This window comes from Rhinolophus sinicus, chromosome 5 (genome assembly GCF_057876585.1).
Source record: "Rhinolophus sinicus isolate RSI-liver-muscle chromosome 5, RSI-T2T, whole genome shotgun sequence".
In the NCBI taxonomy this organism is placed as follows: Eukaryota; Metazoa; Chordata; class Mammalia; order Chiroptera; family Rhinolophidae; genus Rhinolophus; species Rhinolophus sinicus.
In genome coordinates this window covers 68,513,480-68,538,243 of record NC_142505.1, presented here as the reverse complement: position 1 = coordinate 68,538,243, position 24,764 = coordinate 68,513,480, and the positions used below count along the sequence as shown (strand labels likewise).

The window sequence follows — 24,764 nt, the reverse complement described above, 5'->3', positions numbered from 1 at the left end:
TCTTGGCCCCTCTGAGGGCATAGCGATGGCCTCCCTGCCTCCAGCCCCTGGCTGTCCAGATCCTTTCCTGACTCCCCAACTTCTTTCTGGAAAAGAAAGAAGTGAATGATTAAGCAGATAGTGTCTGAAAGCCTGGCTTTCCCCTCCCCGGTACAGGAAGGACCATTACAAAATTCTACCTGGTACCTGTCATGCAGGATTCAAAGGCCACAGCAGACAGGGGAGCTCACTACCTCAGAAGGGAAACTGCCCTCACATCTGGTCTTCCCCCACATCAGGACCTCACCTCCATTGTCCACCCCACCCCCGCAGCAGGGGCCTCCCAGAGTTCCTTGGACCAAATCTTCTTTCCCCTCGGGGCCTATTCTAGAAAGAAAGTGGCCCCCGGGCGACTCTGGCAGCCCACAGTGGAGTAAAAAAGGATCTTCAGGATCATCCATAAACCCAGAACTTTGTGCAATCAGACCTGTGGCCCTGGGTGGGTCAGAGGAACTCCCTCCGTGTGACAGCAGAGGGCGCTGCCAGGAAGGATCTCACCTCCTGGGGTAAGGGAGGGAGCCTCACTGCAGTGATCAGGGACAGGCCAGCAGAGGCACAAGCTGACATGGCATGGGGCGGCAGGGACTCTCTCCTCCAGTTAGCGTGCAGAATTTCCAGCTGAAAGTCAGGGAGCAGGAAGAAATCTCACCACCCAATTGCAGTGGAAACCTCCCTCCCCTGCACCTGTCTCCTTCTCCACACCAGCCCTCAGATGGCCTCACCTTCCTGGGCTTTCAGGAGACAGAAAATGGGGTGAAGGAAGAGCGAGGCTCCTAGAAAATGGAGCCAAGGAAGAGCAAGCCCAGGTTGCAGCTCTCTGGGAGGCGTGCTATGACACATCTGGGAGTGGAGGGGCTCACCTTTCACTCTCTTCCCTCCCCACCATCTAGCACAAGGCTAAGGAAGGAGAAGCAAGCAGCAGGGGGAGCCGACAAGGGCCTGGAAGGTGAGTGGCAGGTAGGAAGGCTGAGAAGACAGGACCCACCTGCTCCAGACCCAGCAGAACAGCTACCCATCTGTGTGCTGGCCCGGCAGCCTGTGGGGGCTCCCCATCACACCTCTAATCCCAGGCGGGCAGTGCAGGGCAGGGCAGCGGGGAGGCAGGAGCAGGAGCCTGCCGCGGCTGTGCAGCCCCCACCCCATTCCCACAGCCCAGGCCCCCAGTAACGTGATAATTTGGTGGGGTTTTCTCTGAGAGAGAGGGGAAGTCCAGAGAAGGATGAGCCAGCTCCCGCCCGCCCACCCACCTCATTCCAGAATCTGTCCCTCCTTCCCTCTGCGGGTGGGGGGCGTGCAGTGACTCAGAGGAGGGGTGAAGGAGTGGGCATGCGTAGACATAACTGGATCCCAAGGCCAGTGAAGGAAAGAGAGCTTTCCTTGAAACACAATGGCTCTGCTCCACAACAGGAAAGGGGTCCCTGCACTCAGAGGCAGAGGGCCCAGACTTCGTCCAGGTGCAATCACCAAGTGACCCTTGGGACCAGCATCCACAGGCCCCCAGGACTCCCTTTGCAGATGATGCAGCAGCATGCTGTGAGGTGGGGCCTCCCTCTCCATCCAGTGCCAAACCTGGAGGAATGCCAGACCACCCCCTGCACTCACCATGGGGCCCCCACACTTAACAGGCCACACTGCATTGAGGCACAGTTCAGGAGCTGTGGGGAACAGTGGTCACATGAAGAGACATCATGGGAAAGCTGAGACTTAGGATTTCCAGCCACAGCTCTGCTCCTCCCAGTTCCCAAACAACGACACGAAGTCCTGCTCACAGCGTCTTTGAGACTGACCAGTCTCTCCCATGGATGCTGGGCGGGGAAAGGCCTCTCACCTGTTATTACCATGTGGGGCCAGGGCAAAGTGGAGGGTCTGCCCTCCCCAAACAAAAGTCCCTGTGTCTCCCTGGGCTACAGATGAATATGCAGACAGAGCCTCACTGTGGACAGCAAGCTGGAGCTGGGGAGCCACTCCCTGTGATCTTGGAAAAGTCACTTTCCCTCTCTGGTCTTCACTCCCCGCATTAGCTGAACCATAAGGCTTACCTAAGCGGTCAGAAATCCCTCCTGAGTGAAGAGGCTGGCAGCCCTGGCAGACCTGGTGGTTTGAGGTACCAGAGCTAAGATGCTGTGCTGTGCCTATCTCCCTGCAACACTAGGAGTTCAGCGTCCTCTTCCCTGGTGTGGTATGGGGAGAGAGTGGCAGCGTCAACACCGGTTTCCCAATCCTAACTTTCAGACATGCCTCTGCACCCTGGACGCCCACCCAGCTGCTGTCCCCAAGGCAGGCCTTCCCCAGCCCCGCTGATCTCCGTCGGCCGAGCAGCGCAGGCAGCCAGGATCCCTGCGGACCAGCAAGGCACGGCTCCAAGGGCCGGCTTCGGAGCATCGAACCCCACCTCAAGCCCTAGGCAAGAAGACGGACAAAAGCGGCAGCCACGCCACCATGAGGAAAGGGACAGAGCAGAGGGCGCGACAGGGCAGAAGCAGGAGCGAGTGCGGGGCAGCGCGTCCCACAAAGAGCACAGGGTGCGCGGGGTTTCAAACGCAAGGTGCAGCCCCGGGGCTGGGAGGGGATGCCTGTCGACCACGCCGACCAGAGTCCGGACCAGCCGCTGGGAGGTCCCCGCTAACTGATAGCGCACCACGAACCCGCGGAGCACCCAGCGCACCCCGCACACGCCGCGGTCGCGGGAGGGGCCAGAGCTCCGCCCGCCCCCTGCCCCGCCCGCCCCGCCCCGGCCCCGGCCCCGGCGGGCGCCCCCTGCGGCGGTGCCCCGCCCCCGCCGTCCCGCGCCGCCCCGGGCCCCGGCCCGCCGCCCGGTCGCCGGCCCACCTGGCGCAGCGCCGCCCTCGGAGTCCGCGCACCGGCGCACACCCGCGCACCCCGCGCACCCCGAGGCCGCAGGAGGGCCTAGCGCCGCCGCCCGCCAGCTCCCAGGGCCTGGCCCGCGCGGTGCCCGCGCTCTCCCGCCCGGCGATGGCCCCTCTCGGGTACTTCTTATTCCTCTACGGCCTGAAGCAGGCACTGGGCAGCTACCCGATCTGGTGGTGAGTGAGACTTCCTCGCGTTCGCCGCGGCCCCTGTGTGCCCCCAGCCGCCGTCCCCTCGGGCAGGTCCCGCGGTAGCCTGGATCCCGCGCCCTGCACCTTCGACTCCGCGGGCTTCGGGCGGGTTGTTTCTCTTGGTGGCCACTTTCAACCTGTTCGGGCCGGGGCTGGGACTCGGGTGGCGGAGCTTCCGGAGGCATTGATCCTCGTACCCATAGGGGTCCCATGCGCCGGACGGGGCGAGCAGTGGACTGGGGAGAGGCAGGAAGAGGGTCTGAACCGATGGCACCAACGTCTGGGCAGCCGGAATCCAAGAGAAGCCGGGAGGGCAAGCTGGGAAAGGGAGATTCGCCAGAGGCTTTCCTTAAGGACGGTGTCTTACACACACACACACACACACACACACACACACACACACACACACACCTTAAAACAAAGTCGTGAGACAAGACCAAACAGCTCGGGGCAGCGCAGTTACGTAAAGACAGCGGGGACCGGCCGGGAGCGGCAGGCTCACTGGGGCCAGCGCTCGGCCCTTGGCGCCTCCTGCCGCTGTCCTGGCTAGGGTGTCCCGAGGAGCCCACCCTGAGAGCTTCTGCCTGGACCTCAATGACAAGGAGGGGCTGCTGAGAGGTACAAAGGGAGAGAGCATCAAGTTTGAGGTTTCCTGAATGAGAGGCCCCGGAACCCACCTCTGAGAGGGCTGGGGCGCTCTGTCCTTCGCCCCAGACAAGGCACATTCCCGTGAGACCGTCCTAAACCTGGCGATGGAAGCGCGGACAAACCGAGGGAAGGGTCCCGAGAGTCTACTGTACATATGGGGGGAGAGGATCCAGAGTTACTCTCCCTCGGGGCATCTGATTAGGCAGAGCCCCCACAGGTCAGGGTCACCCCAGCCCCACTGTGGTGAAATCGGGCGCCGAGGGGCCGGGGCGCGCCGCTGGAGGAGACCCAGAGTTGGAGAGAAGCCTCCCCACACACTTGCGCGCGCGCGCGCACACACACACTCCCAGGAATCCTCTCCGACGGCTTGCCTGGAATTATAATAATTACGCCGAGGGGAAGGGGGAGAACCAGCGAGCCGAAGTACATCTAATCCGATAATAATTTTTCTCTTCGAGATGGTTCAGGAGTGGGGGCGCCCGGGGTGCGGACGCGGGTCCAGGCGCAGCCCGTCTGGGCGGGGCGGGAGGGGGCCCGGGCGGGTCCTGAGGCCTGGGAGAGGCTACACCGAGGCCAGGACACGCTTCGGTGATCCCCGTGCGCCCCGCACCAGCGAGGCACCTGTAGCCCCCGTCGCCCTCCGAGCGCCGGCTGCGGCGGGCGTGCTTCGGACGCAGGGACACTGACGCCAGCCCAGCCGGACGCGGGGGAGCCGGGGAGCGCGTCCAGAGGGCCCCACGGCCGCCAGCTCCGGGGCAGGCTTCTAATTAGAACCGCCGCCGCATTCCTGGGCGCAGGAGGAAGCGCCTTCGCCCCCGTGCTCCTCCCGTAAAGAAGAGCTCTGTCACCAGCCTCCTGGCTACCCCACGCAGTGAGGGCTTTGTCCTGTTGGCCCAGAGGGTCCCGGGCCTTGCTCCCCACAATACTCATGTGCCACTCTTTTCACCTGGGCCATATATGTTTCGTCTGAGTGGACCCTGATCCGGCCTTCTCCAGGTCAGCGGAGGGGTTCTCTAACTGCACTGCCGCTCAGCACCCACCCAAGTGTGTGGGGAGGCTTCTCTCCAACTCTGGGTCTCCTCCAAGCAAGTGTCGAGGGTCACAGAAGGTAGGGGTGCCATGGAACCCCACTTTGCTCGCACACTCAGTGATTCTGTTTCCTAAGAAGTGTATCTGGATACAACCTCAGGGCTCCTTGGGAACCAGAGATTCCCCCTTCTGCACCCTCTCTGTCCCAAGGCCAGCTAGACAAGGAGGGAAGCCATCTCCCCACAGGGTACACAGGCAGAACAGAGAGGAGGGCTCAGAGAAAGACACGGGTTTAATAGCAGGGAAGGCCTCTATCTTCACGCCCCACCTGGCACAGCTTTCACAGGTGGCTCCTCCTTTCTCCTGCCCCCCCCCCCCAGGATCTGATGGACCCTCCCTTCATAACTTCTCACCTTCATGCTCAGCCTCCCTAATTGGCTGTTCTGTTTCACCCTCCCTCCCCACTGCCCCATCCCTTTCCACTCCCCTCACCCCAGCACGTCGCATATGAAAGTGAAAGTGACTGGGGACTTCCTCACCTGAGGAAACAGCCCAAATCAGGAGTAATTAGGCTTTTGAAGTTGATGTGGCTCTTGGTGGGAGGGTAGCAGGAGAGGAGGAGTTGGTGCTGGCCCTGTGGTAATTTGAAGGGCTACCATCTCCCCAGTACCATCTAGGGGTATCCTTCACCCACAATACCGATACCTGAGCAAAGATCATCTTAAGAGCTGTGGAGACCTCCAGGAGCATGTATTCCTGTGTGACAGAGGAAAGTGGAGACCCAGAGCAGGGATGGGGCCTGGGCACCTGACCCCATGACCAGTACTTCCCTTCACACTCCTCACCAGGCTGCATTCCTGTGAAATCAGAGTTGAGCAGAGGGCTCCTGTGAACCCTGGACAGGCATCAGAGTAAAGGAGCCCTGGGGAGCACGGACCCCTGGAGAGCAGCCCCACTTCCTTGGGCACGGCATCCCTTGCTGTGCTTTGGGTACCTTCCTCCCACTTCCCATGTCTGGGCTGATGGCATCTTGTACCCACCCCCACCGCACCCCACCCTGTGGCCTAACCTGTGTTCACACTGCCCAGAGTTACTGCCCTGCCTTCACCTGCATGGAGAACCTGGCCCCCCTTTCCCAGTCAGGACTGCCTTCTAGCTGCCTGGCCCCTCACCAGTCCCTGCTGGCCGCAGGGTCCCTAGCACAGAGGCTGTGCCTTGGAGCAGATGTCACTCCAGCTGGTAGAGTAGTGCGTTGTGAAGCTGAGTCCACGCTTCACACCCCTGGGCTAACTCAGCGGCTGGGATGTGCTCCCTGCCTCTCCCTCCTCTCCCAACCTCCTCCCCCTCCTCCCCAGACCCTGCCCAGCCCCCCAACACATGCACTCCTGGGCATGCAAGCACCAGCTAAGAGCACGTGCCCAGCCCTCCCTTCCCTTTTAGCCCCTAAGGAAGTCCATCACCTGCCCCCTTTCTGGAAGGAACCACCTCTATGATGGCCCTCCCTCATGCAGGCCACACAGGCTCCTGGCACACAAGGTCTGCTCGGTCCTGGGGAAGTGGGGGAAGGGAGGAGGACACAGGTCTCCCTCAGTTGGCCCCACTGTTTGTGGGGTGAATGTGTGTTGAGTTCCGAGGCAGGTGAAAGAGTTCTGGAGGTGCTGCCCACAGCCTCAATTTGGTTGGGCGAGGAGGAGGAGGAGGGCTGAGCAAGGCTCTGAGGCTTCTCAGACAGACAGCTACATCTCCGTGTGCCTTCTCCAGGGTAGCCCTGCCCTAGGGTAGCCCTGCCCCTGCCTCTCTCCAATTCTTCTTTCTCCCTCTGTCCTGTGTTTCTGTCTGTCTGTCTTTCTCTCTATCTCTCTGCCACTATGGGCCTGGTGATGGCAGTAGCTAGCATAGCTCTGTCCCTGTCTCTCTGTCTGTCTCTATGTGTGTCTTTGTTTCTTTCTATCTCTCTCTGTGTCTCTGACTGTCCCTTTCTCTCTCTGTCTCTGTCTTTCTGTGTCTCTCTCTGCACCCCTGAGGCTGGTGATGGTGGTAGCTAGCCTTTAAAACTAGAGAGATCCAAATGCCTGCTGACCCCACCCACCCACCCCAGTGTTGTAGGATCTCGTGATACTGGGAACAGCGTTCTCCCACAGAACTATCAACGGACATTCTTTTACCGAGGGGCAGTGTCAGATGGCCACAGGTCAAAATCTATATGGCCAGAACCCTGGTTTCACCCACCAAGTCAGACCTCCCTCATCTTGACCCCTTGGCAGCCCACCGTGTCTCACTCTCACATCCGTCCCTTTGGCTTGGCCACCTGAACACTCCAGCCTCTGTGTGGGGCTCGGAGCAGCAGCTTCTCCCAGGCGGGCTGTCCTCCGTTTTGCTGGCTTGTTATCAATTTTCATAAAGTGATTTTCTGTTTTATGTGCATAAACCTGCTAGAATCTTTTGTGGGGGGGAGTGGAGGGGGGCAGGAGGTCTACATACCAGAGGAGGAGCAGTCTCAGAGGGGTTGTAAATCGCACTCTCCACAGTGGGTCCCCCATGCAAGTCTCCAGCCTGCAGGACTGGAAGCGCCTGGTCCCAGAGGGACCCTGCCACCATACTGCAGGTGTGGCCCAGGACAGAAAACAGGGCCGGGATGTGACACCTGTCCATGCAAATATCAGTTACACGTAGAGTGTGGTCCATAGGGCAGAGCCCATCCACAGTTGTCCATGAAGAAATAAGAACAGAAATTGAAAATACGTGTGTGGGGACATCCCGGCAGTGCCAGCACTGCAACATTTTTGTATGTTTTATAATGGATTGGAAGTTCAAAACAAAACAAAACAAAAAAACCTCAAATGCAGGTTGCTCTCTAGCGAGTTTGAAAAGCACCTATGTCTGCCTCAAGCCCAAAGCCCCCACAGCAGGCAGCCCTGGGACCACCGCCCCTTTGTTTTGCCACCCAGCACTGCACTTGGATTTGTGAAGTAAATTCAAGACCTTGTATTTGCCCTCTTTATGAGAGTGTGGTTGGAGGATTGAGAAGTGACAGGAGGCCCCACTGATGTGCTGGGTCTGAGAGGCAGTCAGAGGCTGCTGGCAGCCTGGAGGTGGATTTTGGCTCAGGGTAGAACAGGCTCCCTGATCTGAGAGGAGCACTGGTGCTTGCGAGGTGGTGGGCTGCCCTTCCCTGGAGGGGTGGAAACACAGGCCAAGGAAGAGACAGCCGGCTGCCATGGGGGCCCACAGACGTCTGGGGTTCACGAGCCCTCCCCCCATGGTCACCTCTGCAGCTGACCGTCCTCCCAGTAATTCCCCTAAACTCCACCAGGTGCAGTCAGCAGGTCGGTATGTTTGTTCAACGGTTGGTGTCCGACATGCACTATACTTGGTGGGCCTTGCAGAGATACCTGGCATAGACAGCAGCCACAACCCTGCCTGGCGCACCCATGCTGGGCTGGACACAGAACCCAGCGGGTCGCAGATCATGGGGAACAAGGCCCTGGCCGGGCTGCCTGCTCCCAGTTCAACCTGTCCGTCCTTTCATAGAATTTTCACAGGACAGTCCATACATCACCAGCTGTGAAATCCCATGAGGGGATCCATTCTTCTTCCCTTTTTGGCCCTTCACTCCCTGAAGTTGCTGGTAAGATGTTGTTGAATGAACAAATGAATAAATGAGCCAATGGAATCTTTCCTATAAAAAACAGAAGGCATATGAAGTGGCCTAAGCAGGGGGGTACATGAGAACACAGCTGAATTTTTTACAGTCCCCTCGCTGAGTTCTCGGCTCTGGAGCTGGGTGCCCATGATGCACCAGGCAGAGCTGCCTCAGTCTCCCTCCTGGCCACCCCAGGTGACACCCTGGAGGTGTTTCACGCTTTGGCGCTTCTACATTCCTTCCCCAACGAAACGTGCCGCTGCCGCCCAGGGAAGCGGGCAAATGCTTGGCCGCGGGCATGGGAGCCTCTGCCCGCCTGCTGAGACTTGCTCAAAGTATGTGTCAGTAATCCCGGCTGGCCCAGTGGGGTGGGGGGTGCTGGGAGGGCTGCAGGCAGGGCCATGCGGCTGGGCAGGGAAGGGTGGGTCCTGGGACCCCTTCCCACAGGCCCTGCCTGTGTAGGTGTTCTATCTCGGGGGAGGGGTCATTCAGGTGCAAGAGAGCAAGAGGAAGAGGAGACACGCGGCCCTTTCTGGGGTCCCCTAGGTGGGCAGAACCTGGAGGGTCTTGGGGCAGGTCAGCACCTGTGGGGAGTCTCCTGGACAGCTCCACCCAGAGGGACAGATCCTACCTGTCAAGCTGGGCAATGATCCGCTTGCAAGGCGACCAGCCCACACACACGACCTCAGATGTCAGGACAGGGTCCTTGTTCCACCCGTGAAGAGGCCCTGATGGTAGAAGACAGCAATCCCAATGGGACAGGTGCTCTGGAGCCTTCGTGCATCACAAAGGGGGAGATTCCCAAGACAAAGCAGGATCCTCTGTGTCAGAGACCCTGCAGGGTAGGCAGCAGAGGCCCCCTTGGACCGCCTTGTTCCCCCGGGGCCTGGGCAGAGCTCTGTGCCCATTCTGTGCCCTCAAAGGACAAGAGAAGACATGGCCTTGCCCTCCAGGAGAGGCACCTCACGGTCCAGACATGGGAGGACGTGTGCCAGGAAGTGGCGAGCTTTGGCCCAAAGAGAGGGTAGCCAGCACGGCTAGGGCACAGGGTGCTTCCTGGAAGAGGTGGCCTGATGACATGGGGTAGAATGTGTCCCAGGCTGCCAAGGTGCAATGGACCCACCTCCCCACTGGTCACCTCCCTCTGGGTCCCTCGGATAGAATGTGGCCCACTGCCTCCTGGGACAGACAGAGAAACTGAGGCCCAGGAGTAGAAAGACAGAAACAGTTAAACCAGTGAATGACGGCAGAGCTGGTGTCCATGTCTTGCCCTCCAGGCCCAGCCCATATTTGTTGAATTTTGCTGCAAAATAAAAACAAATCAGTACTCAAGAAACCTGAGAGCCTGCCACCCATCCAGACCAGCCCGGACGGTGCACAGGGCCAACCTCTCTAACTGGGAATCCATCCTCTGCCCAGAGCTTCTTCAGTCCCCTGGCCCCTCGGCCAAATTATGGTAAAACCCACGTGGTGAAGGCCATCAGCCAGGCTGGGTTCCAGGCGGTCTGTTCCCCTGCGTGTTACAGCCAGTGCTGCCTCTATCCTAAGCAAGGCCGTCTGGCGAGGCGCCCGGACTTTCAGCAGCGTTGTCCTCATCAGGAGTGAAGGAGGGAAGGGGGAGGGAAACCACGAGCGCATGCGGCAGGCGTGGTTCACGTGGCTCCAGCCACAGGCTGGAACCCAGCCTAGGGGCCACTTTGCACATGGTATGTTCTGGGCTGGAGGTGATGCCCCTCCCCCCCACCAAAAAAGAACAAGTCTGTCATTTCACCGACTTAATATTGTGGGTTCTTTTCATTTCACTCACACGTTTTTCATGGTAACAAAGACTGCACAAAGCAGTTTGTGTCCATTAAGCATTTTCTGCACCTCTGGGGCCTTCTCAGGAATGGTGCTAGCAGATACTCGAGCCCGTGGTGTGGACGTGTTATGATCTGACTGTTGGCCCCTTGTGCAGTGTGGACAGCTCTGCAGGGAAGGTCTCTCCTGAGCTGGGACCCCAGATAAAGACTCAGGGCTCGGGGTGGGGGGAAGGAGTGACACACCTGAGGGAGCATTCAGTGTGGGACATTCTGATTTTGAGAGGCCTGTGGGGACATTGGGGTATGATGTCCAGCTGGGCAGTTAAAATTCTAGCCCCTCTTCTGGGTGGTGGCTGAAGTTGGAGATAAGAGTGCTTGCTGGGATGCCATCCTACACTGCGGGTTGGCAGCAGGAAGTGCAGTCATCCTCACTGGGTGAATCGTGCAGCCTCTTGGCCTCATGCTCCTGTGATTCCCAACCCCCAGGCCCACAATCCTGGGAGCTATCAAGGCAGGGCTGACTAACCCCCGAGGTGACCATCGGCTGGAGTGTCCTGCAATGACGATGGCTGTGAGCAGGACAGGATGCATGGTGTCCCTGAGGCGGGGTCAGGACCTCACGGTGACCTCGGTTAAAAGGGGTGACAGATTTGGGTCCCACCAGCAGCACTCACCTGGATACCACCATCTGTCATGTGAGTCAGGCCCCTCCCGTCCTTGTCTAGACCCGTTTGCACACCTGTGCCGCATGTGAGGGGCTAAGGGAAGGTTGGAATATTAACCTGAAGCCTAGACCCCAGACAAGAGCTCAGTGCAGACTTGGAGGGTTCATGAGGCCAGGCCCACGTTGTGACCCTTTCTGAAAACCTCTTGGCAGCACTGGATAGAGACCCCGTTCTCTCTCCTCCAAGCGGAGGAGCAGGCTGTCAGCACTCAGCTGGACATCTCCATCTCCCTTCCTGCCATACTGCTTCTGGAATGTTCACTCCTAGAGCTCCCTCCTCCTGTTGACACCTCTGCTCATTGCTGGTTCCAGGACACTGGGGTGGAGGGAAGTTCTTGGCCATCCTGTGGAGAAAGACTAGGCCTTGGGGGGCTGGGGTTCATGCCCAGTCGTGCTCCTGACCTGAATCAGATGCCGCCTCTCCAGATCTAACTGAACCCGCATTTCTCAAAGGCAGCATGGAAGGCTCTGGAAGACTCCTTGGGGTTCTCCTTGCCACGAGGAAGGCTTTGCAGCCCCAGGACTCAGAACCGGATGTACCTTCAGTGACCCAGAATTGGAACCCCATTCCCAGTGTGTGTTTCTGACTCAGCAGCTCCGGGGCTCCCGGGAACTCAAGTTTCTGACAAATCCTGTGGTGTACACGCTGCCAAGCCCAGAGCCACCCCAGGGAGAACCCAGCTCTCACCCAGCCATCTGGTATGCCGGCTGGGAAACCGAAGCACAAAGGGTCTCCCAGCTGCAGGCGAAGTTTGCCGGACAGGCTGTGGCCACCACACAAGTCCCCTCTTGATGACAGTTCCCTGATGGGAATGAGGTGTACGGGGTTAGTGGCGGTTGCTGGGCTTTGTTTATGGATTTGATGTCTATCTTACTCGTCATGGAATTTGTGTCCATGTCCCCAAATTCATATTTTGAAGCTCTGACCCCTAATGTGACTGTGTTAGGAGGTGGGGCTTTGGGAAGTGATTAGAGGTCCTGAGGGCAGGCCCCTCAGTGGGATCAGTGTCCTTATGATGAGGAAGTGACAGGAACTCACTCTCTGTCTGTTCTGTGAGGACACAGAGAAAAGGCGGCTGTCTGTTGGCTGGTGTCTTCCTCTAAGCCAGGAGATCCCTGGGTGCCACCACTCCAGGTTTTGTGGGTTGAAAGGAGACAAATAGTGGGCTGAGCTGAGCCCAAGGCCACACAGTTGACAGTGACAGGGCAGGCGGGACAGATAAGAGGTTGGGTAGTGGTTAATAGCAGGCAAAGGGCCGAGCAAAGCCAGGGATAAAGAAGGAAAAAATAACCATCCGAGAGAGAGAGAGAGACAGCAGGATGTGACAGAGGTGATATTGGGGGTGCAGGCCCGGGGTAAGGGCAGTGGGAAGAGCTGTCTAAAGGTCTTGGTGACTGGCCCTTGAAGGCAGCAGTGGCCCAAAGCCTTGAGCTGCACATGGCAGGCCTGTCAGCCCATGATGTTCTATCCCTTCGGGTCTGAGAGAGAAACTCCACGTTAGCAGGGCAGGAGGCAGGAACACACCAGTCTGCACCACGTAACAAGTGACCAGACTCCGTGCTTGCACAGCGCCCATTCGCCAGCGCACACTCTCCAAGTCAGGGTCCGGGAAGCTTGTCTGGCTTCCTTGCTCTTGCGAGGCCAAAATCGAAGTGTTGCCCAGTGTCGAGAAGAACACACTCCCAACCTCACCCGGCTGTCAAACTCAGGGCCTTGTGGTGGGGGCGCCCACTGCCCACGTACTTGCAGCTGGGTCCAGTAATTCTCAACTCCTAGAGGCCACTTTCTGGTCTGGGGATGTGGCCCCTCCATCACAGAGCCGAAACAGCTCGGGGGTGGGGGTGGGGGGGACTCTGACTTCACTCCCAGCTGGAGGCTGTGCTGTGAAATCACACATGTGGTTAGAAGAACTGGGGGTGGGGCCCCTGATTGACGTCTGCCATCCGCCACAGGTCCTGCTGGTATCAAGGCGATCTGCCATTCGTCACAGTCTGGGCAGCAGGGTGGCGACTCTGGGGGCCATATCAGAGTTTGGGCTTGGTGGGAGATGAGGTGGGGGACCCATGCACTGCCCCTCACAGCATGCGAACCCCGCAGACACTCCGAGCAGCCTCAGTGCCAGCCCCTGTGAGGGGGTGACGTCTCTCTGCACCCACCACTGACTGCAGTCATGTTCGCCTTCACTTGTGAAGAAGGCAGCAAACTGCAGCAGCATTTACGGTTTCTGTCACCAGGAGAAAGCCGATACTTTCATCTCAGATGACAGTTGGAGCAGAGATTACAAACCGCCCTCATGCTCTCAGCCCAGGTGTTGGCTCAGTAAAGAGGCACCTTCACAGCTGTCCCAAGCTTGTGCTGTGGCCGTAAGTGTATGTCAATCTGCTGTCTCCTTGTAAGTGTTTCTTCTCCTCTTGGTTCAGAGAGAGTTCCGTCCACCTGTCCCCAAGCCGTGCCCACTCCCCTCACGCTCACATCTTGCATAACTGGCACGTTTGTCAGAGAGCCCACCCTGTGCAGTGCCACCAGTTACATGTGGCTGACCTCACCAGTCTCCGTGGATGTCCTTATGAACCTGTCCCACTTGGTGCTGCCTCCAGTCCTTGGGCGATCCTCAGACAGGCTGGTACATGGTTGTCCCAGGAGACTGAGCCCCTCGCAAGCGCTGCTGCAGGTGGAAGCTGCTCCCTACCCTACCATCTGGCCCTCAGTCACAGCCCAGAGACCCTGCTCCTCCTGGAAGTCTGGGGGAGGAGGGAGTTACAGATCATGGTTTTCCAAGTATTGATTGACTGGGGACTGCTACCCTCTCCTCGGTTAGAAATCTGGGTCCTGGGTGTGGGGGCAGTGCTTACGCAATGTGGGTGTTTTTCCAGTGTGCGGTGTGGGTGCTTTATTGAAATATAGGTGACATATGACATTGTGTGAGGTTCAGATATACAATGTGATGAATTTGGTACATGGAGAAATTGCAAAATGATCATCACATAAGGTTAGTGAACACGTTTGAATTTTTTATATGATTTTTTTTGATGACCCAATTTAGTCTTCAAAGCCCAGCCAAAATGTGGTGGCCCAATAAGCCCCTTTGGCTCTTCTCTGCCCCTCCTCCGCTCATCACCAGCCCCACCCTCGTGAGAAGGGAGCTCCCCAGCCCTTGGCTCCCCTCCGGTAGGGTCTGCATTGCTCAGGCCCTCTTGGCCACCTGGTTCTTGGGCAGAAAAACCTTTCTGGAAGCAATTCAAAGAACTAAAGGAGTGGTAGAAAGATCCAGCCAGGCTTGGTGGAAGGTGGAACAGCTGGAGCGGCATCTGGGCTGGCGGCCGCCGGCACCCTGGCCTCACTCAGAGAAGTGGCGAGCCCGGGCCTGCCCCGAGGAGGGCTGAGAGGAGGCAGGTGGGAGCTGACTCAGCACCCCAGGGATGAACTGGGCAGAAGCTGTGAACTTGGGAGTCCTGCTCTGCTTTCCCTAGAGCAGTGGCCTGGGGCATGAAGGAGGCAGGGCAGGGCTTAGATGGCACAGGCTCTGTGCTCTCTGTGAGGCCTGTGGGGTTCTGGGGTGGGCACCTCATCCCTCCTGTACCCCCCACACACACTCAGAGTGCATCTTGGCCTTGCATGTGGCGGGTGGCCAGCACCTTGAAACATGAAGGCAGAGAGATGGAATCCTCTTTTTCTGTCTGAGTCTCCAAGTCAACAAGCATGTTCAACCAGTGAAGAGAAACCAACTCTGGAGTGAATTTTGTTTCTGGTGAGAGATGGGCTTCCCTATGGGAGGCACTGTGGGAGCTGAGAAGGAGCCTGAGCCACAGTTGCTTCTCCCCCCAACTCCGCTTCCTGGTGGGCCATCTGCCAGCTACGAGGTTCCCAGGGCCTCTGCCCCTGCATCCCTCCACTCACTATAGAGGATGTCTCCCCACCCTGATGCTGTGGTTCCAGGTCCCTAGCCATTGGTGCGGAGCCCCCAGCACCTGATGGGGGCTCTTGCAGGACAGAGTCAGAAATGAGGACAATCAGGGTCACTGAGGAAACGGACGCTGACCTCATCCTGGGCAGGCATAGCCGTCCACATACAACACACGTGTCAGTCCCTGGGGCCAGAACAAGGCAATCTAGTGGGTGGGTGGCATCAAAACCTGCTGGATTGAGCTGGACCAGAAGTGGAAGTAGTGAGGTTCTGAAGGAGAACTAGGGTGCGGGCATTTTGATCTCTCTTTATGGTTCTCTGTGTCCAAGTGACCGAGAGTGGCAGAGGGTGTACAGCTTAGCCAAGGGCAGTCTCTCCCCCCTGCCCCGCTGCCTCCTCTTGTCCTCCCCCAACCCTGTGCTGTGGCTCCAGGCCAGGCCCAACTTCTCAGCCTGGAGGCCTCACCCCTGAGGGCAGAGGCAGCTGACGTCAGCTCATCATGCCATCCATCCACTTGTCCCATGCTCATCCATCTGGAAGCCAAGCACCAGATTGGCACAAGGGGTCCCTGAGAGGTGGCAGAGATAGCCCCTGTTGTCCCCACTCAGAGCTGTCCATGCAGGGCAGGTGCTGAGATGCAGAAGAATCAGGCAGAGCTCTGCCTACAAGAACCACCAACCATTGCTGAGATGCACACACCACGGCAGCAAGAGATCCATGGGCAGCAGGACTGCAGGGCACCACTATGGAGATGAATACTTACAAAGGCAGCAGGACGGTGGGGCACCCACTGTGGAGGTGGATGCATCCAGGACGGCAGGACCGTGCATCACCCGCCAGATGGAAGAAGCTCTTTCTTGCTCCTCCTGCCAAGAGGACCTTGTGGTTTTTGAAATTGAGGTGCAATTATGTACAGTAAAACGGACACAATTCAATCAGTTTGACACACAAATACGTGGAATCAACACCCCCATCAAACACAGAGCACCTCTGTCTCCCTAGCCCACTGAGGTCCTGTGGAACTTTCCACAGGGACTGAAGTGTCCCATATTTCACCCAATACCATGGTAGCCTCGGGCCACATGTGGTTTGTGTGACTGAGAAACCAAAATTTATCTCTTTATGTCATTTTACTTAATTTAAATCCTTTGGCACCTAAGGTGAGTGGGAACTGTTCTGCAGCCTGAGAAATATTCTGTGTGCTGCCTTCGGTCAGCCTATAACCCGCCCCCATGCCCCACCCTGTGTGCATGAGGGAACTGCCACCCTGGTTTCTGTCCCTATCCACTATGTGGCCAGCTTTGGTCTCAGAGGAACCCAGGTCACCCACCTGGCAGGCCTCTCTGCAGCCGCTCCTCTGTCCTCTTCCATGTTACCCACACGTCAGCTGCACACATGGGTGCTTCCAGGCTACACGTGCTTTTGTTTCTGTTGGGTTGGCACAGCAGGTGTGTGTTCAACAGTGATTTTGTCCTGGGTGATTTAGCCACTGCTACGCCCGTCCAGCTTCAGCCCCAGCTCAGCAGCCCCTACTCTGGGCAACAGGAGGCCTCTGTCCTTTGATTTACTTTCCAACACTCTGCAGGCATATCTTGATGTTTTGTGCTAAATCTCCAGGGTGGAAGCACGTCTTGCCCTGGAATACACAAGTGTCCCAAAGGAAAGGGACCCATGTACTCCCTCTGAGAGCAGGCCCAGCTCCTACTCCTGTTTCACAGGCTGGCAGGGCAGCTCTCCCACTAAGCAGGCCTTGCCCTCCTCCCCCAGGTCCCTGGCCATCGGACCCCAGTACTCATCCCTGGGCATGCAGCCCATTCTCTGCGCCAGCATCCCGGGCCTTGTACCCAAGCAGCTGCGCTTCTGCCGAAACTACGTGGAGATCATGCCTAGCGTGGCAGAGGGCGTCAGGATTAGCATCCAAGAGTGCCAGCACCAGTTCCGTGGCCGACGGTGGAACTGCACCACCATCAACAACAGCCTGGCCATCTTCGGCCCCGTGCTGGACAAAGGTACGCCTACCGGTGGAGATGGCAGCCTGTGGGTGCAGCAGGCCCAAGCCAACTGCCCCACTCTGCCCTGGTGTCTCACCTGTCCCTGGGCAGGTGGGAAATGCTGCACAGACCTCATGACGTTAGCATCTCTGACATGGGTCCTTCCCATGGATACTAGCTCTGGGAGGGCTCCTGGGGCTTGGGAAGGACATAGGACCATGCAGATTCCTTCTGCTTCCCTTCCCCAAAAGGAAATTGTATAGTTCCCAAGGGAACACTGCAGGCGGTCTTGGAGAGGAAACACACACACACACACACACACACACACACACACACACACACACGAGGCACAAAAGGCACAAGCTGTCTAGGGCCCTGAAGCCAGGGGTTACTGGGGAAGGACAGGAAGATGAGGAGGGCGGGATGTCGGTTACCTTTTGGTGAAGAGCAAATTTTCACAAAACATCATGGTTTAAATAATGATGATGTGTCGTACGTACATCCCAACCGATCAGAGTGCAGCACCCACTGGCAGGGTTGGTCCCTGCCCCTCAGCTGGTCCCATTCTCTCACATGTCTGGCAGTTGACACGGCTGTCAGCAGCAACACCTGCAAGTAGCCTCAGCACATATGGTAGCTGGGCCCCCTGGGCAAGTGGGGAGAGAGGGAGGTGGAGAAGATTCCTTTCACTTAGCAGAATGTTTCCAAGATTCACCCACACTGTAGCATGTTCCAGCATTTCATTCCTTTTAATGGCTGAATAATATTCCACTGTATGGATAGTCCACATTTTGTTATCCGTTCATCACTGATGGACATTAGGGTTATTTCCACTTTTGGCCATTGTAAATAGTGCTGTTATGAACATTTTTGTACAAGTATCTATTTGAATACCTGTCTTCAGGTAGACGAGTAGAATTGTTTGGTCCCAGGATAATTCTATGTTTAAATTTTTGAGAAACCACCAAAGTGTTTTCCACAGTAGCTGAACCTTTTATATTCCCACCAGCAATGCACGAGAGTTCCAATTTTTTCCACATCCTCGTCAGCACGTGTTATTCTCTATCTGTTTTCTTTAGCCATCCCAGTGGATGCAAAATGATATCTCACTGTGGTTTTTATTTGCAATTCCCTGATGGCTAATGATGTTGAGCATCTTTTTAGGGGGTGTTGGATAGCTGTATATATTCTTTGGAAACATGTCTATTCAAGTTCTTTGCCCAGTTTTTAATTGGATTGTCTTTTTGTTTTTGAGTTGTTAGAGTTTTTCATATATTCTGGACACTAGACAATCTGATATATGATTTACAAATATTTTTTCCTATTTTGTAGGTTGTCTTTTCACTTTTGTGACAGTGTCCTTGATGCACTAAAGTTTTAAATTTTGATGAAGTCCAGTTTATCTATTTAGATGTCATATCAAAGTAAGCATTGACTAAGGTTACAAAAATTTACACCTATGTTTACTTCTAAGAGTTTCATAATTTTATCTCTTAAACATTTAATCTTTGAGCTATATTGTTAATTTTTGCCTATAGTGTGAGGTTGGGATCCAACTTCATTCTTTTGTATGTGGAAACCTAGTTATTCCATCACCATCTGTTGAACAATTTTTTCCTCGTTGAATGGTCTCGACACCCTTGTCAAAAATCAATTGGCCATAGGTGTGTGGATTTATTTCTGAACTCTCAATTCTACTCCATTTGTCTATATGTCCATCCTTCTACCAATACCACACCATGTAGATCGTTGTAGCTTTGTAGTATATTTTAAAGTCGGGATGTGTAAGTTCTCCAAATTTGTTTTTCTTTTACAAGATTGTTTTGAATATCTGGGGTCCCTTCCAATTCCATGTGAACTTTAGGATTAGATTTTCCACTTCTGCAAAAAAGGCTGTTGGGATTTTGATAGGGATTTCATTCAATCTGTAGATCACTTTGGGGAGTATGCCATCTTAACAATATTGAGTATTCCAATCCATGAACATGAGGTATCTTCCATTTACTTAGTCCTTTCTTAACTTTTTTCAGCAATATATTGTAGTTGTCAGTGAACAAATCTTGTACATCCTTGGTTAATGCATTCCTAAGCATATTATCTTATTTGATACTATTGTAAATGGAAGTTTTTTTCATTGCTGATATATAGAAATACAACTGATTTTTGATCCTATATCCTGCAACTTTGCTTAATTTATTCATTAGTTCTGAGAGGGGTGTGTGTGTGTGTGTGTGTGTGTGTGTGGATTTTTTAGAATTTTCTATATATGAGATCATGTCATCTATGAATAGAGACATTTTTGATTCTTCCTTTCCAATTTATATGCCTTTTATTTCTTTTTCTTGACTAATTGCTCTGGCTAGCACTTCCAGTACTTTGTTGAATAAAAGTGGTGAGAGTGGACATTCTTGTCTTCTTCTTGATCGTAGGAGGAAAGCTTACAGTCATTCACCATTGAGTATTATGTGGGTTTGTCATTTATGCCCTTCATCACGTTGAGGAAATTCCCTTCTATTCCTAGTCTGTTGAGTGTTTTATCATGAAAGGGGGTTGGATCATATCAAATGCTTTTTCTTCATCAATTAAAATGATCATGTGGTATTGCCTTCATTCTCTTAATGTGGTGTGTTAATGTTGGTTGATGTTCCTACAGTGAACCACACTTGCATTCTTGAGATAAATCCACCTTGGCCATGACGTACAATCCTTTTTAATCTGCTGGAACATTTGGTTTGCAAGAATTTTGTTGAGAATTTCTGCTTCAGTGTTTATAAGTGATATTGGCCTGTAGTTTCTTTTCTTGTCTTTGTCTGGTTTTTGGTAGCAAAGTAATGCTGGGCTCATAGAATGTGTTGGGAAATGTCCCTCTTATTTTTTGGAAGAGTTTGAGAATGATTGGTGTTGATTCTTCTTTAAATGTTAGATACAGTTCACCAAGTTTGTTGGGAGGTTTTAAATTACTTATTCAACCTCTGGACTTGTTATAGACCTATTCAGATTTTCTATTTCGTCTTGAGTCAGTTTTAATAGTTTGTGTTTTTCTAGGAATTTCTCCATTTCATCTAGATTATCTTATTTCTTTGCATGCCTCATAATTTTGATTGAAATCTATACATTTTGAACGTTATACTATGGTAACTCAGGAAATCAGATACTTTCCCCCTCCTTAAGGTTTGTTGTGTTTGCTGTGAGTTGTGGTTGCTTGTTTGTTTAGTGACTTTTTAAAACTATTTTTAATGACTGTATTCTTTGTCATATGTGGTCTCTGAAGTATCTGTTTCTTTATCTTGTGGTCAGCTAGTGGTTTGGCAGGAATTTCCTTAATATCCTGGAGTAAAAAAAAAAAAAAGGAAAAAAAGACTCTTCTGGTCTTTGTAGATTGGCTGTGTGCTGTGCACTCCTTCCATGTTAGCTAGTCTGCTCACAACTCTGCTTCAGTTTTGCTTTCTGTCAGCACTGAACCTGGAGATCAGCTGGAGGTGAAAGCTTAAAACAGACAAATTCTTTGGGAACAATGTCCACTACTTTCCTTCCAGAACATTCTACCCACATGGAAACAATAAAGACTGCCATCTCAAGACATCACTGTGCCAGAGAGGCTGGTGGGCCAAGTAAAAACACCCCAAACTCTCCTACCTTGTCAGAGTCACCTTTCCTTGACTCAACATTTGCTTGATTGCTAAAAACCTTGAGCTCCTTTTCAGGGTTCTGACGATATTGATTCTGACAGTTTTTGATTGTTTTTTTCCATGTATCTCCAGAGGGACAGGCCCTTGGCACTCTCTACTCTGCCATTTTGCTGATATCACACTGTGTTGCCATCTGAGACCTAATCTCAGGGGCTGTGAAGTGCCACATTTGTTGGTTGAGGCAGTTTCAAAGGTTCTAGGGTAGGGGACACAAACCCTACTGCTTGATGTCATGTCAAGGTTGCTTTGGGAGATGAGCATAAAGGATGGGCTGTACACTGGTGCAGTTGCCTCCAGAATGCAGAGGAAGGAAGGGAGGAGAACAAGAGATGACTGGGAGGAAGATGCACCAGGCCCTGGGACTGCTGGCATGTGTGGGGCAGGGGCCAGCTGATGAGGGATCCTGAGAATGCAGCTGAGTGTTGCATTGAGGGCTGGTGGGGCCTGACAGTGTTTGTTCAATGGCCCAGGACTCCCCAATGTCAGGTGGTCATGACCATCCTCCTCAGGTGGGCCCATGTTCTCTGGAGCAGGGATGGTCATACCATGTGACCTTGACCAGCAAATCAGCTCACTTCCTTGAGCATCAGCGTCCCCATCTATAAAATGGGAGAATAATTGCTACTCAGCCAACTTCACAGAGCTACTGGTTAGGGTAATTACACAGCAGCTCCCCACGGGGATGGGCACTGCTGTGCATGGGAGAAGTTAAGTCCATAGGGCAATGTGGCACATCAGGCATGTGAAGACATTTGTGTGAGTCTGTGTGTGTGTATGCATGTGCATGTGTGTATGCATATGTATCTGTACATGTATGTGTGTGGTGCATGTGTGCACATGTGTGTAATGTGTGCATGTGTATGGTGTATGTATGTGTGTGATGTTTATGTGCCAGTATATATTTAGTGTGTGCATATATGTGTGTGGTATATGCAGGCATGTGTATGTGCATGTGTGTGCAAGTGTGCATGCATACATTGTGTAGTGTATAGCTGTGTGTGCATGTGTGTGCACGAGCATGTGTGTATGTATATATGAGCAAGCATGTATATGGTGCAGTTGTTGCCTATGTGGGTCCCATGCTGAGCCTTGGTGTTATGGGGCAGGGAGGCATGTTCAACATTTGCACCATGGCCAGGGGGCCCCAGACAGGGCCTGGTGCCATCTGGGTTCCTGGCTCCAGAGCCCAGATAAAGGTGCTTAGGGTTTCCACTCCCCTAGGTGAGAAGGAAATAGCTGGATTTGGGGAAGAAGGCAGAAGCCTGTTCTACCTGGGAAGGCTGCCATTCGGTGGTAGAGGAAAGCTATCTAGGATGGGATTGGACCCCACCTGGAAGCCGGGGAGGGAAGTGTGGATTTATTTCTGGGCTCTGTTCTATTCCATTGGTCCACATGTCTAGCCTACTGATGCCCATGCCATGCCATTTTAACTACCATGGTAAGTTTTGAAATCGGGAAGTGTGAGTCCTCCAACTTTGTTCTGCTTTTCCAGGCTTGTTTTGGCTATTTGGGGCCCTTTAGCATCCCATATGAATTTTAGTATCAGCTGGTAAATTTCTGCAAAAAGCTTGGATCTTTTTTTTTTAATTGGGGAATATTGGAGAACAGTGTGTTTTTCCAGGACCCATCAGCTCCATGTCAAGTCGTTGTTTTTCAATCTAGTTGTGGAGGGCACAGCTCACTGGCCCATGTGGGAATCGAACTGGCGACCTTGGTGTTATGAGCACTGCACTCTAGCCAACTGAGCCAACCAGCTGCCTGGGAATTGTTTTCTTAATCTCATGTTTAGATTGTTCATTGCTGGTGTAAAGAAACACAGTTGGTTTTTATTGATCTCATGCTCTATAACCTTGCTGAAGTTTTATCAGTTCTGATAGATTTGGGGGGGGCATTTCTTAAAATTATAAGTTTGGGTTTGTCATTTACTAATAGAGACTGTTTTCCCTTTTCCTCTCAGTCTGGACGCTCTTTATTTCTTTTTCTTGCTCAGTTGCCCTAGCCGGAGCCTCCAGAACAATGTTGGAGAGCAGGGGGCAGAGTGGGCACCCTGATTTCCCCCTGATCTTAGAGGAATATCTTTCAGTGCTTCACCACTGGTATGTTAGCTGATTTTGCATGTCTCCATGTGAGGATTCCACTCACATGACTAGGTAATATGGGAGAGTTTTGATATAATATGTCTTTTGAGTCTGTTTTTTTTTCTGAGTTACATGTGCCAAAAATCACATAGCAATCTATCATCAAAAAGTTTTAAAAATCTATCAGCTAGTGACTCAATTGGGTTCTCTTTCATTCTGTGGAAAATCAGGAGTTTGAAACATTTGATTCACATGGGACTTGGGCCCAGTTGTTATAGCCAACACTAGGTCAGATGCGTGCCAGGAAGACCAAGACTCTCCTCACGGGCAGAGTGGGAGAGAGTGGCCCTGGAAGGGGAGGCAGGAGCATAGCGAGGATGCCTCGGAACTACTCACGCCATCTAAGGGCCCTGGCCCATTTCCATGCACCCCAGGGATATGCAGACTTACCTGGAGACCCCTGGGGAAAGCCACAGCATCACAGCTGGGCACAGTATCATCCTCACTGGACGTGGGCTCATTCTTTCCTCACATGTTCATACATCAGGCCCCATCTTCCTTGGTTCCAAACTCACAATACTCTAGCTACACTCAGACCCACGAGCATCTCAGTCAGCAGGGCCGACAAAGCCCTGAGGTCTGCCCCTGGCCAGGTCCACTTCCTTCTGTGATTCCGGCCCCCGGGGGCCGCAGTGCCATGCCTTCTCCCAAGGCTCATCCCTCCCACAGCGTACTTCAAATGCACCATCACAGACCTTCCCTGCCCACCCAGAGCTGCCGGCCCCTGTACCCGCCTCACTGTCCCCCACGGTCTGGGCCGTGGGCAGTCTTTGTGTCCTGGTCATTGCAGTCCTCATCCTGTCCAGCTCCTTCTTATCCTTCAGCTCTCAGCCCACGGGTCCTACCTGGGGTGGCTCCGTGTGTCTTGGCTCCACCCACAGCCCCCTAATGCCATCCCTTTCCCAGAAAAGAGCCAGGCCCTGCGGGTGCTCAGGAGTTTGGTGTGCTTCCCCCACGCATAGCAGGTGCATGGCAGGTGCATGGAGCAGCTCCGAGGTGTGTGCTCACACATAGTAGGTGCTTAGTAAGGAATGCTGATGCATAGGTGCTCAGCAGATGACTGAAAGAAGAGGTATAGATCTGGGTGTCCCCATGTGAGTGAACTTCTCATGGACGGTGGCTGGTCTCAAGGGGTTTTCTCTTTCTTTACAACATGTATGCGGTGCTTCCCAGCAGAGTGCTGTGTTTTACACCAAGCAGCAGATTGAATCCTCACACCCATAAGATGAGCCAGAACCACGTTACAAGTGAGGAAACTAAGGCAAGATGAGGGCTGGACCAGGACTCCTGGGAATGGCTTAGACCATGTGACATCAGTAAGGGCTCTCCAGGGGAGAACAGATACACAGGCACAGCCTGAGGAGCAGACCAGCCACCGGCTTTGCAAACCCTAACTTCCTCAAAAGCTTCTCCTGGGAAGTCTAGATGCCAGCAGGCCTCCGGGACACTAGTGTGGCCTCAGTGACGCAGCACCCTGTGCACTCACATCCACTCTCCCCCATGTACACTCCCCCCACGTCCGGTCTCCCCCATGCCTATTCCCCCACATCTGCTCCCCCCACATCTGCGCTCCTGTCTCTGTCCCTTACTCTTTCCAGCTCCCCTGTCCAGCCTCTCCCTCCCCTCTTCCCTCTCACATATCCCACCTCCTCCCTTTTCTATTGGATGACAATTGCTTCAGCCTCTACCCCTCACCACTTTGTCTAAATGGGACAGAGGAAGCCCCCTCTGCCCCTTGTCCACCATGGGGCTGAGAAATGGCCCCATCATTGTGGCCTAAAGGCCAGGAGGAAGGAGCCCGCCAGGTTCCCCAGAGAGAGGCCAGCTTCAGGAGGCCATGGCGGAGGCCCCCACCTGCCCCTGGCTGTGCTCACTTTAATCAATCTGATTGGATTAGGGTCAGGGCAACCCTAATCATGTCAGAGGTCACCCAGGCTTTGTGGCAGGGTCTACAGGGTGCCTGGCCATCCCTGCTGAGGCGGCCTCATTGAACAGAGCTTGACATCGTCCTCCTGGCCAACTGAGAAGAGGGGCCCAGCCCTGTGTGGCATGTGGCATGTATGTGGGAACATGTGTGAGTGTGAGCATGTGTGTGTG

General features: G+C 54.2%; 1 protein-coding gene across 2 annotated transcripts in view; it reads left to right on the top strand.

The window, feature by feature from the left end:
- The first annotated feature begins 324 nt into the window (after positions 1 to 324).
- WNT3A (Wnt family member 3A) overlaps positions 325 to 24,764 on the top strand; it is a 42,696-nt gene continuing 18,256 nt past the window's right edge. Inside the window, exons 1-4 of one of the 2 annotated variants that reach the window (XM_074312159.2) lie at positions 325 to 985; positions 2,272 to 3,083; positions 13,180 to 13,308; positions 16,617 to 16,858. In XM_074312159.2, coding sequence (XP_074168260.1) covers positions 2,479 to 3,083; positions 13,180 to 13,308; positions 16,617 to 16,858 — 976 coding nt within the window. In that variant the 5' untranslated portion in view covers positions 325 to 985; positions 2,272 to 2,478. The remainder of the gene's footprint in view (positions 986 to 2,271; positions 3,084 to 13,179; positions 13,309 to 16,616; positions 16,859 to 24,764) is intronic. The other variant, XM_019729792.3, reaches the window with a different exon arrangement.